The following is a 14,190-nucleotide window of genomic DNA, read 5'->3' as shown; positions in this document are numbered from 1 at the left end:
AAGTATTCATACATTTTTCCTTAAAAAAAACCTCCACAAGATGGAAAACTCCAAACAGAACAATGAGAAGTGTCCAAATTATTTTCAGTAGCCTATCAGCTTCCATAGTGTTAAGTAGAGGTAAGGTTAGAGTCTTTGTCCAATTTACTTATTTTATTTTAGAAATGCATAGCATTATTTAATCAAAAATGTTTTAGATGAACAACTCTGAAGAGATGTTTGGCCTTAAGTAATGAAAGAGGCCACGTTGCCTCCTGACACTTAACTTCAACACCCCATTGCACTCAAGGATGGAAACCCAAGACTGAACCATTTCTTTGCAAATATCAGCTAGCTCCTGACTTATATGAAAATACTAGCACCTTTTCAGGATTGAAAAATCTCAGTGATGTTATTTTATGCAACAAACAGCCTAAGGAATGCCATCAATTAACTTGAAGTAAAAACGTTGGTGGGTTTTGGGTTTTTTTTGTAATATTGAGGTCTGAACATATCTTAATTTCCTACCACTTATTTAGAAGTTATGCTTTCACTCAGTTTTGGCCAGATATGCCACCTTTGGACACATTGGATTTGATTTTAATTAAATGAGATTAGTGAAATCTTTTTGCAAAATCTGGCATAGGTTCACAGAATCAGGTCTTGAATGGGAACATATTCATTCTAAATGGAAGAATGACATTTCTATTAATAAAAGCCCTGCAGATCTGACTGGGACTGTCGATTTTTGTTAGACTATTTTTTTTTTTTTTTAGATGAAATAATTCATTCTATGAGAGTGGCTTCTCTTGACTCCATGCTAGAAGAAAGGAAACTTAATGGGTACACCTAAGAAAGTAGCACCTGCTTTAACGTAACTTCAAAGGATTAGCCATTAGTTAGCTAAATGTTTAAGCCTTATACATATATACACACTGAAACAAGAAACATAACTGAAACACAGTAAAAGTTTTATTTCAGCTACTTACTGTTTTGCCTCCTTTACCAATAACTCTACCAGCAGCATAGGATGGCACTTTTATATGAGCCTCAAGTTTCACTTCTTCTTTAGGTCCAAAGAAATTTTCTTCTTTAAGTTTTCCATAGATTCTCCCTTGAGCCTGCAAAAATGCTTTCAGTTAGAGAATGCGCTTATTGAAATCTAGTTAACATCAAGAAATTCCACAGAAAGGAGAATTCTCAGTACACAACCCTGACAAAGCTTTTTCCCTAATAAATACAATAATTATTTTTCTAAAAGAAGTCTTTGTACCAAACTAGGAAGCACCACTGTCCAACTTTAAAGATCGCATGACAAACCAAGGAATTGCAGAGCAATTTAACAGATTGTTATTATTCTGCTTTTCAGTAGAAATACTGCTTTTAAAAGAAAGTATTGCATCTCTGTCGTGGTAAAGAGTGGTGGAGAAAAGAACTGGCTGGCTGAAGCACTTTTTATTACACCCAGAAGCACAGAATGCAATTAATTGGCTTAGAAACCCATTCTTTTAAGGACACTAAACCAAAAAGAAAAAAGCCACCCCCCCCACCCCAAACAAGTCATGGGATAAAGACTCCAATTAGAGCAAACAGCTTACTTTTACAATCCATTACAACATATAGTTTAAAAATAAATAAATCTGAGCTTGCTCAATTTTCTAAAGTGAAAAAATTAAACTGCGTAGATCTAAATAGCACCATGGGAACAGTATTACTCCAACCAGCGCACAGTTCCCTTTTCTGGGGAAAACACAAGTGCCAGGTAGCAAGAAGAATGTCCACTGAGACGAAGCTCATGAATCTTGCTGATTTTTAAACACATTTATTTCCTTATTCCCTGCTGTTCATCAGAGAATTCTTGAGAAATGGTAGCCAGATCTTCTACTCCACATCTCCTAGAGGCATCAAAAGAACATTTCTATTGAGATACTGAGGAGAGATGCTCTGTGAAGACCATAAACCTAGGACCACAAAGCCTTTCCGGTTCAGATCCTTTATCATCTTTCTTTAAATCATGCTCACCAGCCCTGTCAATGCGTACATGCTAAATCCAACCATCTTACAAGCCACCACTGCAACAGAATATGAAAAGTCCCAAAAGCTGCATGATGTGATCATTATTATAAATAGTGGCCGCTTATTTTATCTTATTTTTATCTCATGTCCTAAAAGCCTACTCAAGTTCACGCTACTCTAGAATGGGTAAGATGAAAGATATTTTGTGACCTTGGAACTGAAAGTACTCAGTACTCAGGGGTAAGTCAGACTCTGCCTGAAGAGTATGGAAAAATCTGTAGCATGTGGCTTTGACCTAGGTAGGATACTGCAGGTCATGGGACCCTGTCACAGATGACAAAAGCTATCATCTTTCCAGTGAGACAAAAGACTACACAAAAAAAGCCATACAAAAGCTCAGTACAACTACCACGTTCTGGTACCACCAACAGCCCTAGAATCAGAGATTCCTGCTCCAGGAAAATGCTTCAAAAGGGTTTGTCAAGAGCAGATAAAATACTACTCCCAGCCATCATCTTGAGCTGGAGATTTTGAAACTGTTTCTAAATTTGTTAGAGACAGACAGGAGCCAGCATAGCCCTTTTTATTTCAATAGCAATGCTTCTCGTGCACATAACACCTTCACAGGCTGCAGAGCTCACTGGGAGAGGTACTACAGGAAAAAAGCATGCGTTACTGCTGAATTACAAAGCAAGGTGAGATGTTGACTTTAAGAGATAGTAGATGTATTTCCAACATCCCAAATCCTTCAGTTCTTGAAAAAGTCTTTAAGGAAAGGAAACAACCTATCTGGGCCCAGTCTCTAGCTCCTTCACAGTAAAATAGTGGCTGAAATATGTTGTCTACACTAGATTCCACTTCACTTGCACGTGTCCCAGATCCAAGGCAACATAATAATCTCTGAATATTGGTGTCACAGGTATGCCTAAACTCTAGGGAGCACTGCAGCAGAGGCTGTAAAGAGCGGCATATTCTCTTCCCATTGCCTTGCTAATAAATAGCCCTGCATACCACAACATCCTCAGGCTGCTGCAGCTGAGGAAGAAAGGGGTGCAGCCACTGCAGCTACCACGGACATGAATCACAGACAGCAGAACACAATCTCTGGGAGGCCACCGCCTCTCCGAGAGCTGGTTACTCATCTGAGCAGCAGCTATTCCCTCTTCAAGTTCTGCAATCTTGTGCACCCAGATTACATTCTTGGTGCCTAACAAGCAATAGCCCATGCTCAAAGATAGAGAAGACCCTTCTTAAACAGAACTTAAGGACAGCATTAATGAAGCTTGGCCCTGACTGTAAGGCATGCTTCAGGTTAACGGTGATAAAAGAAAGGACTGAACTCTGCCTCTGCCCATCTCGGTCAAGAAGGCATTGCTCAAAGAGTAGTAAAAGACTACGAGGGCTGGAGCTGAAGGAAACCCCAAAGGATAACCCCTCTCTTTTACAAGACCAGCATACTCAGGAGCATCAGCTGTGCTAGTACATTGATCCGTCTTTGCAAGCAGAAGCCAAAGTGCAGAGAAGTGACTGATTGATGTGGTTTTAACCAACGCATGGGGTGCAGAAAAGGGAGACTTTCCTCCTTGCATGATCCAGGTTGGGGAGGACAGCTGGCAAAAGAACTCTGTGGGACTTCAAGTCTATCTTAGGGAAGAAGCCTGAGGACAAGCCTTTGCTTACATGAAAAGGGATAAGGGATGCCCAAATCTATTTCGGCCTGCTACTGCTTGAGGGCAAGTTCACTGATATCTGATGGATAGCCAGAATCTGACCTTGTGCTGATCCCAGATCACAAGAGCACTCCATATGTGGAACATGCCATGTGGCCAAGCCCACATGCACACACAAAACTTCAAGGAGGTAGAGCTTCTAAATTATGCTTTGCCTTCAATAGCTTCTCAAATGTATATAACTGAGCAATAATCCCAAATGCATCTAGTTCAATATAACCACTGCAAAATACCTGGCCTGATACTTCTCCAAAACTCTTAAAAGCGTTAATGAAACTGATTCTAGATATGCCTGAAGTTTGTGCACCTCCTTCTTGCAAGATGCCCTGAAGCAAAAATACAAAGACAGAAACAAGAACGGGCAAGAGAACAATGCCAGGACATGAACTCTCAAGTGACTTTCTACCTGATCTGAGCCTCATCTGTGATGAGGCCAGGCTGAGCTGAGGCCATGCTCACCTCGCACTGAGCTGTCTGCATCACTCCTAACGTGGTCAACTCCTTTTGGAGTAACTAGATTTATCCCTTGGCACTTAAGGCAGAAGGCCACTCCAGAACTCAATCTGAACACAAGTGGTATAATCAGGTTGAGTATCTCCTTGTAGTTGTAGTAGAAATGTAATTAGAAATCTCGCATTTATCTGTAGAGCTACCCAAAAATCATTTTCCATTTGGCACACAACAGTAACCTGGGAAGACTCAGTCTCTCATCTTGTCAGCTTTGTTATTTCAATTAAATGAACTGTTGCATGTATTAAGACAGGCTAGAAAGACTGAACTATTGTGCTCATAGATAAAAGGGAAAACTAGGAATGCAATATGGCCATATTTTCACGCTAGACTTGATTCTAACTTACGTGAAACTCCCACTAGTTTTCGGGTAACCAGAATGTGGCCTCTGATAGTACTGTATTACTCATTCATATGAAATACCTTTCGGCAAAAGGAAAGCAAAAATCAAGCATTTACTAAAAACTCTGAATAAAATGGTGCTTGGAACCAAGTGTTTTGTTTTCAAGATTGTCCCTTACAGTCCGAAGGTCATTACAGACTGACAAGTTTTTATATGTTGTACCTTGAACTGAGCTTCTGGAGGTCCAGTGATGATAACCATTCTCAGCTTGGCATCTGGTCCTTCAGCAGGGGCAATCTGGAATGGATAAACATAGCTTTTGGTAGCTGTCTTTTGAATGAATACTTTAAAGCCACCTCCTCCCTGTTTCGGTCTCACATTCTGTTCAAGAGTGAAGAATTATTCGTTACAGCAGCAGCATTACACTTCAGTCATGAAGGATTTGTTCTCTTTAAAATGCATTAATTAGCTATAATGAAATACAGAGATATTGGCTAAACCATAAGCAAATTTACTTCTGAAAATTAAAGGCATAGCTACTCATCCACATATGGCAAAATCCCACAAGCCATTTTCATGTGGCTATGAGTGATGTAAGACATGTAGCCTTCAAAAAGACAAGTATGGTTAATAGACCGAGATTCTCATCCCTACCCACTAACTTAAATAGTCTTTCTAACAAGTTTTGCTCATTAGCAAAAGTTTGCGTCCATCCCCCTGAGAACAGAAGATCGCTTTACTGTTGTAACTAATCAGATCCAAAACATTCCTCTATACTGGACAATGAGTTCGCAGTTTCCAAGGGGTTTGTATCTACAGACATTTATTTGTGTGACCCAAATAAAAATTAAACTCCACCAGAGCTCAGACAGAGATGCCTGTAGGGTCTTTAGCAGTTCATGTCACCACAAAAGTAAGATTTCTGTGGGTGTTGTTCTCAGACTCCAGCAGCATTAAATAATTCAAACTAGCCTCTGACATTCTGGATGAATCTTTTGTTTATCACAACTGACATTTCCATTGTTGCATCTAGTATTACATAGCCACTGTTGAATGGGCAATATATTAAACACTACAGGATTTCATCTTAGCTGTTGGCATAGGGATGTTATTCATATTTAACAGCTGTAGTTTATTTCAGACAAATTACCAGTCACCATGCATCATTTTCACTAAAGAATTTTGTTAACCAAAGTTTATATAATTATTCATGTTGTACCCTAAGATAGCGAAGACATTACATACTAGTTATCTGGTTTGCATATTTATTTTTCATATGATTTCTGCATTCCAATTGGCTATATCTAAAAATACACATTCATTTTACAGCAGTACATTTATATGACATGACGTTGTGGTAAGGGCAAGCACAGACTAAATCCATTCATTCTTTGGAACACAAGTATTTTAGAGGGGCAAAATTTTGAGGCACGTTTGGAGGCAGCTGACTGAACAGAGCTCAGCCTGATAATTGCCATTCATGTAAAACGGACATTGTAGTTTGCCTCTCAGTCACCTCATGTTTTCTTAGTGAACACCAGCGCCTTTATTGAAATTTTAGGAAAAATATTTTCCATCAAGCCTTTGTTACATCTTACACGTGTTTAAATGTTCTGGGACATTTCTTGCTTTTCTTTTATCTTAGAATGTCCTGTTCTCAGCAGCTCGAGTAAAACATGTCTGAGGGCTGTGAAAAAAAAACACGTACCGACTAACATTTCAATGTCTGAAAGGGCAACCTAAGAGACTTCAGTGTTAATTTTGTCTGTTTACTCTTGGAAGGAGAAGTTATATACATACAAATAGTATCCAAGTGGTGAATTTTTAACTTCTGAGAGAAACCGTTTTACATTCCTAACCGGAAAACAACCCGTCTTCCATATACCAAGTCACAAGCTGACAACTTCATACACCCAAAACCTATAACGCTCATCCCGACTCCTTCAGAGACAGGAAGGGCTACTCTGGGAATAATTTATAACCAAGGAGATGCCAATGGTTCCCAACAGGTCCCAGCACTGTAGTACAGGGTGGGCAGCAGACAGCCCAGAAATCTCTGCCTGGCTCCTTTGCTGAATGATTCAGTCTGCTGGAGCCCCACACCAAGCCTGCATTACCAAGCAGTGACCCCCAGCACAGGGACACAACCTGAGCTCATCAACGGCCACGTGCACCTCTGAAGTGATGGGCTGGACACCGCAGCCTTACGCAGAACCCCTGTGCATCTGCAGTTTATTTAGTCTTACTTCATGGCTAATGAATTTCATCAGACCTACAAAGCTCAGCACAAGCACAAAGATGGTGCATGGGGGTGTAAGACGTTTTCACCTGTAACAATCTACAGCACAACTCAAAACAAGTTCAGAACATCAGGCAAAGACTTACTTCCTCCACAAAGTACAATTACTACAGTTTGGCAAGTTAAGTTACTCAGGCAGCACTCCCTCCAACTCTTAGCTAAAAGCACAGACTCCTTGATAATCACAATTTATTATTTTGCTCAAAAGTTATGATCAAGGGCAGGTGGTCAACACGAGGGAAGTTCAGAAGTTTTGAATAAGTTACTACTGTCATATTTAACACTACTTCCACACAGAAGCAAGCATGCTGCTCCATATTGTTCTGTCAGATTACAGAAGAAGTTGCATTTTTGTTTTAATTGATAAGCATACATGCAACTTCCCAATTTAGCAAGCATACCCTGTATCTGTATAGTTCTGTTAAGATTTAATCCTATTTCCACAAAAATCTTATTTACTTTATTCCTACTGAAGGAACAAGAGACCAGAGCTTTAGCAAACTTTTAACTGAATTTCAATTAATACAGATAAGTTAAATGCACTGGGAAGAGGGGTGCCAGCCAGTAGAGGAAGCCTGAGGCCACTGTTAGCCAGATGCGTGAGAAACACGGGAAACTCCCTTTCCACTAAACTGTCTTCCAAGGGCCAACTAAAGAACTAGTTTAAACGGGTTCTTGGAGGTCCAGGTTATTTCACATTTCTCTCTCCACCTAGCAGAACCCTCCATATACCACTTAATCTTTGGATACAAACTATGGGAATGGAGAGAGAAAGAGGAAATACATGGGATACATCGCAGCCCCATGCAAGACAAATTTGATAAAGAAAAATTAACACCTCTCTTCTATTCCATTTTTTCCCCTAAAAATATGATTACTAGTGCTCTAATGCAAACCATCTGGGTAGTATAACAACCATTTAATGTACTGCTCAATAAAGGATGGAACTGGGCACCATGCCAGTTGGTTGACTGGCCAGTAAATGGATCGGCATTCGGCAAACCACACACAAGACTCATTCATCAGGGTTCCCCAATTATTTTGCTCTGCACACTTAAATGAGCACTTTCCAAGCCAAGCCCAGCCTCACCGGCTTCACCAAGCTCAACGCATAGCCAGCTCCTGCCCCTGACCTTTGGCAGATCCCTGCCATAGCACTCACTAAACAGGCCACATCTCCTGTGCAAAAAGAGAACCGAGAAGAAAGCGTTTGCTTAATCTGTGCAGGAAAATGTCAATCTAACAGCACATAACAAAGGTACACCCTGTAGTTTGGGGGGTTTTTTTGTTTTCTTTTTACTTTTTTCTTCTTTAATTTAGGCCAAAACGTTATCTTTACAGCACAAAATAGCAGAACTGGCTCAAGTATCTAGATAAGATACTTGTGGTTACAATGGCATTAGTAGCAGAAACCCAAGGCCCTCCTACAGCTGCAACTGGTACTAACCCCTATACATAGCCAAGGAGTCAACCAAATTGACTAAAATTCAAACTTAAGCTTCCATTAGGTCAACCTCTGCAAGCCGTCTTGTTCTTAGCTATATTGAGGCAGTCAACACACAAACAGCTGGATGTTAAAGCAGCATGCTGAGGTAAGCATGATGTTAAAGAACTGACCGACCCCAGAAGCCTGGAGTACACGGGTGATTTTAAAACATGAATGCTTCAGCACGGAGCCATCCAAGCTTGACAGCCCAGACCAATCCATCTGGAACAGAGCAAGAGTGGCCACAGCAGTAGGCCACAGTTCACCTGTGCTGCTGTTTTTAGAAGGGGAATTTACCTCACCAATTTTCACTTTACCAAAAGCAAGAAGAAAGCCTTTAAGCACTGCATCATTAAGACTTAAGTCTGTTTCTAAGAAATCAAGACCACCAAAGTCGTTTTCTTTGCAGCTTATATTTCACACCTCAGGAGACGTTTGAAAACATGCTTCTAATTATCTTGTCTCAAGGAAGATTAAAAGATTATTTATAAATAAATGTACCATTTATCACATCACATTCTAAGCACGGAGTGGGGGAGGACATTCACGAAAACACAGCTTGTGCAAACTTGCTGAAAGTGTCATGTAGAATAGACAGAAAGTTAGTCAGTGTAATAATACCTTAATAGATGCGCCTGCAAAACGAGAAAGTTGTTTGATGTGCTGTCCCTGCTTGCCAATAATAGCTCCAACTGCCAAGGCTGGGATGAACAGATGAACAGTCTCAGACTCGGGCTGTTGCTGTGGGGAAGAAGGAAATATGCAGTGAATGTTTTTGAACATTACGAATCAGACTGACAGGAAAACGGGTATGGAACAGGCATGCATGGAAATGAGGGGGAAATCTTATGATGCCCTGTGATGTCTGAATATTAAGGGACTGGCTTTTCCTGGGAATCACAAAATTCACAGAACAGGAAAGAACAGTTTGAGCCAAAAGAGGATTCTTTCATCTTTTATAAAATACTTGCAATTGTAATGCTTAGAGTTTTTTTAAAATGACTGAGGTGTTGCTTCTTTGCGAGGCTTTCATTCTTACCTGTCACTGTCTGGATTCTCTTCCACATGCAAGACCCTGCAGATGAGGCTGCTACAAGCAGAGGGGCTACAGCCTGAGCAGGCAAACTCCTTCTAGTTTTCCTAGTTATTTTTTTAATTTCAGATTGTGCTGAGAGCGGCACAAAAAGCCTCAGAGTTACATATATGCTACAGTTTCCTTTGTGTGGGAGTGATCTGGAATGATAGCCAGCTAGAAAACTGCCAGCGATTCCTCCTGTGTAACATTATGCAACAGTTGGAGCCTTGGCGGCAGGCCTCAAGCAGGCGAGTAAATTAAACGCCAGATTAGGCGTTCTTAAAAGCGAGAGGACCCTAACATTGCACCCACTGGATATCAGGCACCACTGCAGCTTCCTATTGCTTTCAAGCAGACGCCCCAGCTGGAGAGCTCAGCGTAACACTTGAGATCCTCTCTACGTGCTGCATAGCGATGAGCGAACCGAACCGCAGGGTTACATATGCCACCGTAAGCCATAACTATTTTAGCAGGCTCAGAAGAGCTCGTCTCAGACTAACAGAGCACCGCTGAGTGCCCATTACGCCACCGTACCATTAATCCATCCACTTATGTCAGGGTTACTTCTCAAAAGCATTTCACACAAGCCTTTCTTTGAACTAGGAGGTATTTAAGAGACACACACACACACCCTTTAAAGCATTTCTTCCTCTATGTAGCCCTCTCATGTATTTTCAAAGTTTGTTTTGCTCATCCTCAACAAGACAAAGCCAACAAGCCCTTTTCTCGCAGAGGTATTTGAAGACAACGCAGCCATCCTCATCCTCACTGTCTCAGTGCCCACCGCGCAGACCAGCCCCAGCACCAGCGAGCAGTGCACGTGCGACCAACCGTGCTCGTTTAGCTTTGCTCACTTGTGTATTTTGGTAGGGATACAGACCCACATAGGGAAGCTCACCAAAGCAGCTTTTTCTGGGATGTTTTCAGAAAAAGATATGCTATATGCAACACAAAGCAAAAAGCAGCTGCAATCCTAAAAAGTTATCTCCACTTATTTTTAAATTTCAGTAACTTCTTTCAAGGGGAAGCAAAGTCCCAGTGCGTTAACCGTAAACAAATCAGAACAAAATGCTTGTTTCCAAGTTTTGCCACTTTATTTTTGGTAAACACAAGTCAACTGTAACCTCAGGGGAAACGAATTCCAGGCACAGCTCCATGTACCAGGTGAAGAAACCCCAAAATAGGATATTGAGAATAGAAACACATTCTGCCAGTTGCTTTAGGTGATCACAACAGTTGCACAATTTACCCTGTGTTTTCACACGTACAAAGCATCAGGATTCACAGTCAGTTTATGCTGGTTTAAGCCCACGTTTTCCCTGGACACAGGTTGCAGCCCTCCACACCCAGCCTCCCCACTGCCCTGTGTGCTTTGCGGCCAGCAGGATTGCATACCCAGCTGATTTTTAAGGCAGGCAGTGGGTCCCTGATCCAAACAACCAGAGAGCCACAAAAGCGGCAGTCCTGGAACAAGGGAGGAAGCAACAACAATTAGGTCAGGGCATGGGAAAAGGTGGGAACACCCCTTTTAATCTGCCTACAGATCAGTTTAAAACGATCTCAAAACTACGCCCTGAAACTACATATTGGTAATGAAAGATACCAGTCACTTCAGTATATAAGTTAAACTGCTTTCCAGAAGATTACTCATTTTCTCCTCCTATTATTACAAGCATCCTGTGAAGCGTACTCACAGTAAGTCCTTTTACACGTTCATTGTGAATCCAGCAAGATTTCCAGTAACTTGGAAATGCTACTGTAGGTGCTTGGTTGATCTCACCACTTGGAAAACTGTTTCTAAATGGATACAAATTCATGAGGCATTTGGTTTTTGCCGGTTTTGTTGCAAGGACCCATACTAACTGCACTGGGTGTAGAGGCAACCTCTTTCCAATCCAGGTGCAGACAGCTTAGCCACCCCTTGCTCACTCATCTCCTTGACCCCTGCCTTCAATTGTCCACACATGCTCCTGCAAAAGCCCACTGCCAAAGTTTCCCCTCCCACACGCAACTCCATCCACCCTCTTCCAGCTAAACTTTGAGCTAACGCACACAAACTTTCCAGCTAATTCATACAACGCTACTACACATCAAACCTGTAACTTGACTTGGTTTTCAGGAATTTACACAGCTTCTACCTAAACCTACCTCCAGACACATTTCTCTACCATAGAAACAAATCAGACTTCATTACTTTTGTTTGCAGATATTTCCTGCCTTCCCTCTGTTGCCCATCTGCCTGCAGCACAGTTTTCCCCTCTTCTTCCCAAAGCTTGATTTCAAGCCACTTTCTTGGCTAGATTCAATTCACCACTGAAATTCCTTTCTGCTACCTCACCCTTAAACACGAAACATAGGCAAAGGCAATGAAAGACAGAAGATGTACATGTGTCTTTCCAACTGTACAGTCAGCTCACTGTAGCGCTCTCCCCCATCCCTCCTCATAGTTTTTACTTGATACATTTCAAATTCTTTTTTCCTAAAGGAATTTTATTATTTTTGTGTCAGTGAGGTTCTTTCATGTTAAACTTCCATTTTGGTGTAATAGTTATATATGTTTATTAAGGAACAGTGGAGAATCTGTCAATACTGAACTGTTTATACATTGCCATTTTTCAAATTCTTGTCTGCAGAAGCACATTGGCACATACGTATAACCAAATTCATCTCCAGTATAACATCACGCAGGATTTAGAGAAATTATGTCCATTTCCTTACCCACACTGATTTTTAACCACTCAAAAAAAAACATACTGTATGATTTGTTTTAAAGCATGAACATCAAAAACAACAGCTCTTTCTTTTTCTTCTGGCAGAAATCAAGTCTAGCTAAGGCTTTTAAGAGAGTATCATAACACCAAGTTCAATTTATTATCTGTCCACCTCCTTACCCATAATAATTTTAAAATCCTTTTGTATTTACTGGAAGACTATCCTCCAAAAGAAACACATCAAAACGTAATGCAATGACTACACCACCCATCAATCTTACACATGCTTCTGGGGATCTTAGGATGGAAGAAAATCAACTATAATTTAATCTTCCCCATGCCATGCCACATAAATCACAGAGCTTTCCAGGAACTTCTAGCATGAGTTATATCAGAAATAGATTCCTAGATCTTAAACATATGTTAGAAGCACTAAATTTAGGGAACTGATTTCCCACTGTGTGGAATCTGAGCTTCAACGTTCACTCCCTTAACAAGGCCAAGTTTGCTTAAACATATACTTAAAATTTAAAAACTAAAATATATATGTGTATATATATATATCTTGGAGAATATCTGTCTGTAATGTCTCTAGAGAGCATCCTGCGGTTCATCTTTTTTACTTCATAATTTTAGGGGCCTTAACGGTATAGTTATAAAATTTAAATACTTTTCAGTCTAAATGTTAAAGCAGTGTGCATTCATTACCAAAGTTGTAAAGTTCATTAAGTCATGGAATTAGTCATCAACTAATTTTTTGACAACAGTAAGGTCTCCTGTACAGGGAGAATTCTGTGCAATTTTCTCCTCTTCCCCATTCACTTTATTTTCCCCCCACATAAGAAAATAGTTTATTCAAGACCAGCCCAGCCCTGGGAACTGACAGAAGTATGAGGAAAAAAAAAAGATCTTTTAAAAAAGTAACCTAGGTTCTCCAAGATGTATGGTCTATACATCCACCCTAATTTGTGAGTAACCGTCCCAGAGGTCTGTGATGCACAGACCACCTCTTCTGCCCTAGCAATATTTGTGGGATGGGCTCAGGACTAGTCCACCCTAAAGTTGAACAGGTCCAAACAGTATAAAGCAAGCTACGTACTCTTCTGGGCAGTGGGGTGGGAGGCCTGCGTACACTTGAGGAATACGGCTTTGGGAAGAGAAGTTTGTCTCGCGTAGCTGGGGCACACAGTTAGACAACACCAGGACGTTCACTCAGATGGAGAACTTTGTTTCTTAGAATTAAAAATATTTTTAAAAAAAGAGCTCCAGAACTAGAGATTCAGAAACTGAGGTTTCTTAGTTCTAAGAAACAGATTCTTGAAGAGCATGGTGACCAGAAACAATTAATTCAGTTCATAAACAGCTGATAATACTTGCTTTGTTTCTGCAAAAATCAGTATGCTTTAAGCATAAAACAGGCTTGATAAGGAATTTTCATCTATATCCAGCACATTTAACTAATGAAAACAATTTTAAATGCTGTTTTTGTTCATTAATTGGATTCCAATTTCCATCCAAATGTAGCCTGATGAAAATCAGAAGTTAAAAATTAATCAAGCAAATAAGAAAAGCACCATTCATCATTTTTAACAGAAAATGGAAAAAACATATTAACCAAAGCAAATGGTAAACTGCATACTTGTTTAAATAGAAAGATATATTCACTACATTAGCAAAGGGTAGCTGTGGTGCTACAGACTACACTAAGGCTTTCAGAAAGGTAACTAAAGTACAGATGTAAAACTTGATAAGTCAACTTAAATCAGATTTCCTGCTTGCTCATTTAAATCACGATTGAAAACTGATCTAACAGAGACATGTAAATTAATGTACCCCATTGGATGAAGCTAAGCAACTGCTTCTGCACACCAGTAGCTCTAACGTTTTACACTAGTCCAACTCTTTTTCCTGTAGCAGCTTGGATACACTTCCTTCCATACCTCCTGCAAGTCCCTGAACACCAGCCATCTGTCCCTAGCCTAACAGCCCATACCAACTATTTCTTTAAAAAAAAAAATTCTTTTTTAAATTCCCACCACCT

General features: G+C 40.4%; 1 protein-coding gene across 1 annotated transcript in view; it reads right to left on the bottom strand.

The window, feature by feature from the left end:
- IGF2BP3 (insulin-like growth factor 2 mRNA binding protein 3) overlaps positions 1 to 14,190 on the bottom strand; it is a 120,624-nt gene that overhangs the window by 4,061 nt on the left and 102,373 nt on the right. The window contains exons 11-13 of the mRNA XM_009325760.1: positions 8,985 to 9,104; positions 4,801 to 4,875; positions 969 to 1,100 (exon numbers count right to left, since the gene is read on the bottom strand). Of these exons, the coding sequence (XP_009324035.1) occupies positions 969 to 1,100; positions 4,801 to 4,875; positions 8,985 to 9,104 (327 nt within the window). The remainder of the gene's footprint in view (positions 1 to 968; positions 1,101 to 4,800; positions 4,876 to 8,984; positions 9,105 to 14,190) is intronic.

Source organism: Pygoscelis adeliae, unplaced genomic scaffold, assembly GCF_000699105.1.
Source record: "Pygoscelis adeliae isolate BGI_AS28 unplaced genomic scaffold, ASM69910v1 Scaffold226, whole genome shotgun sequence".
Classification (NCBI taxonomy): Eukaryota; Metazoa; Chordata; class Aves; order Sphenisciformes; family Spheniscidae; genus Pygoscelis; species Pygoscelis adeliae.
This window is presented reverse-complemented; position numbering and strand designations above follow the sequence as displayed.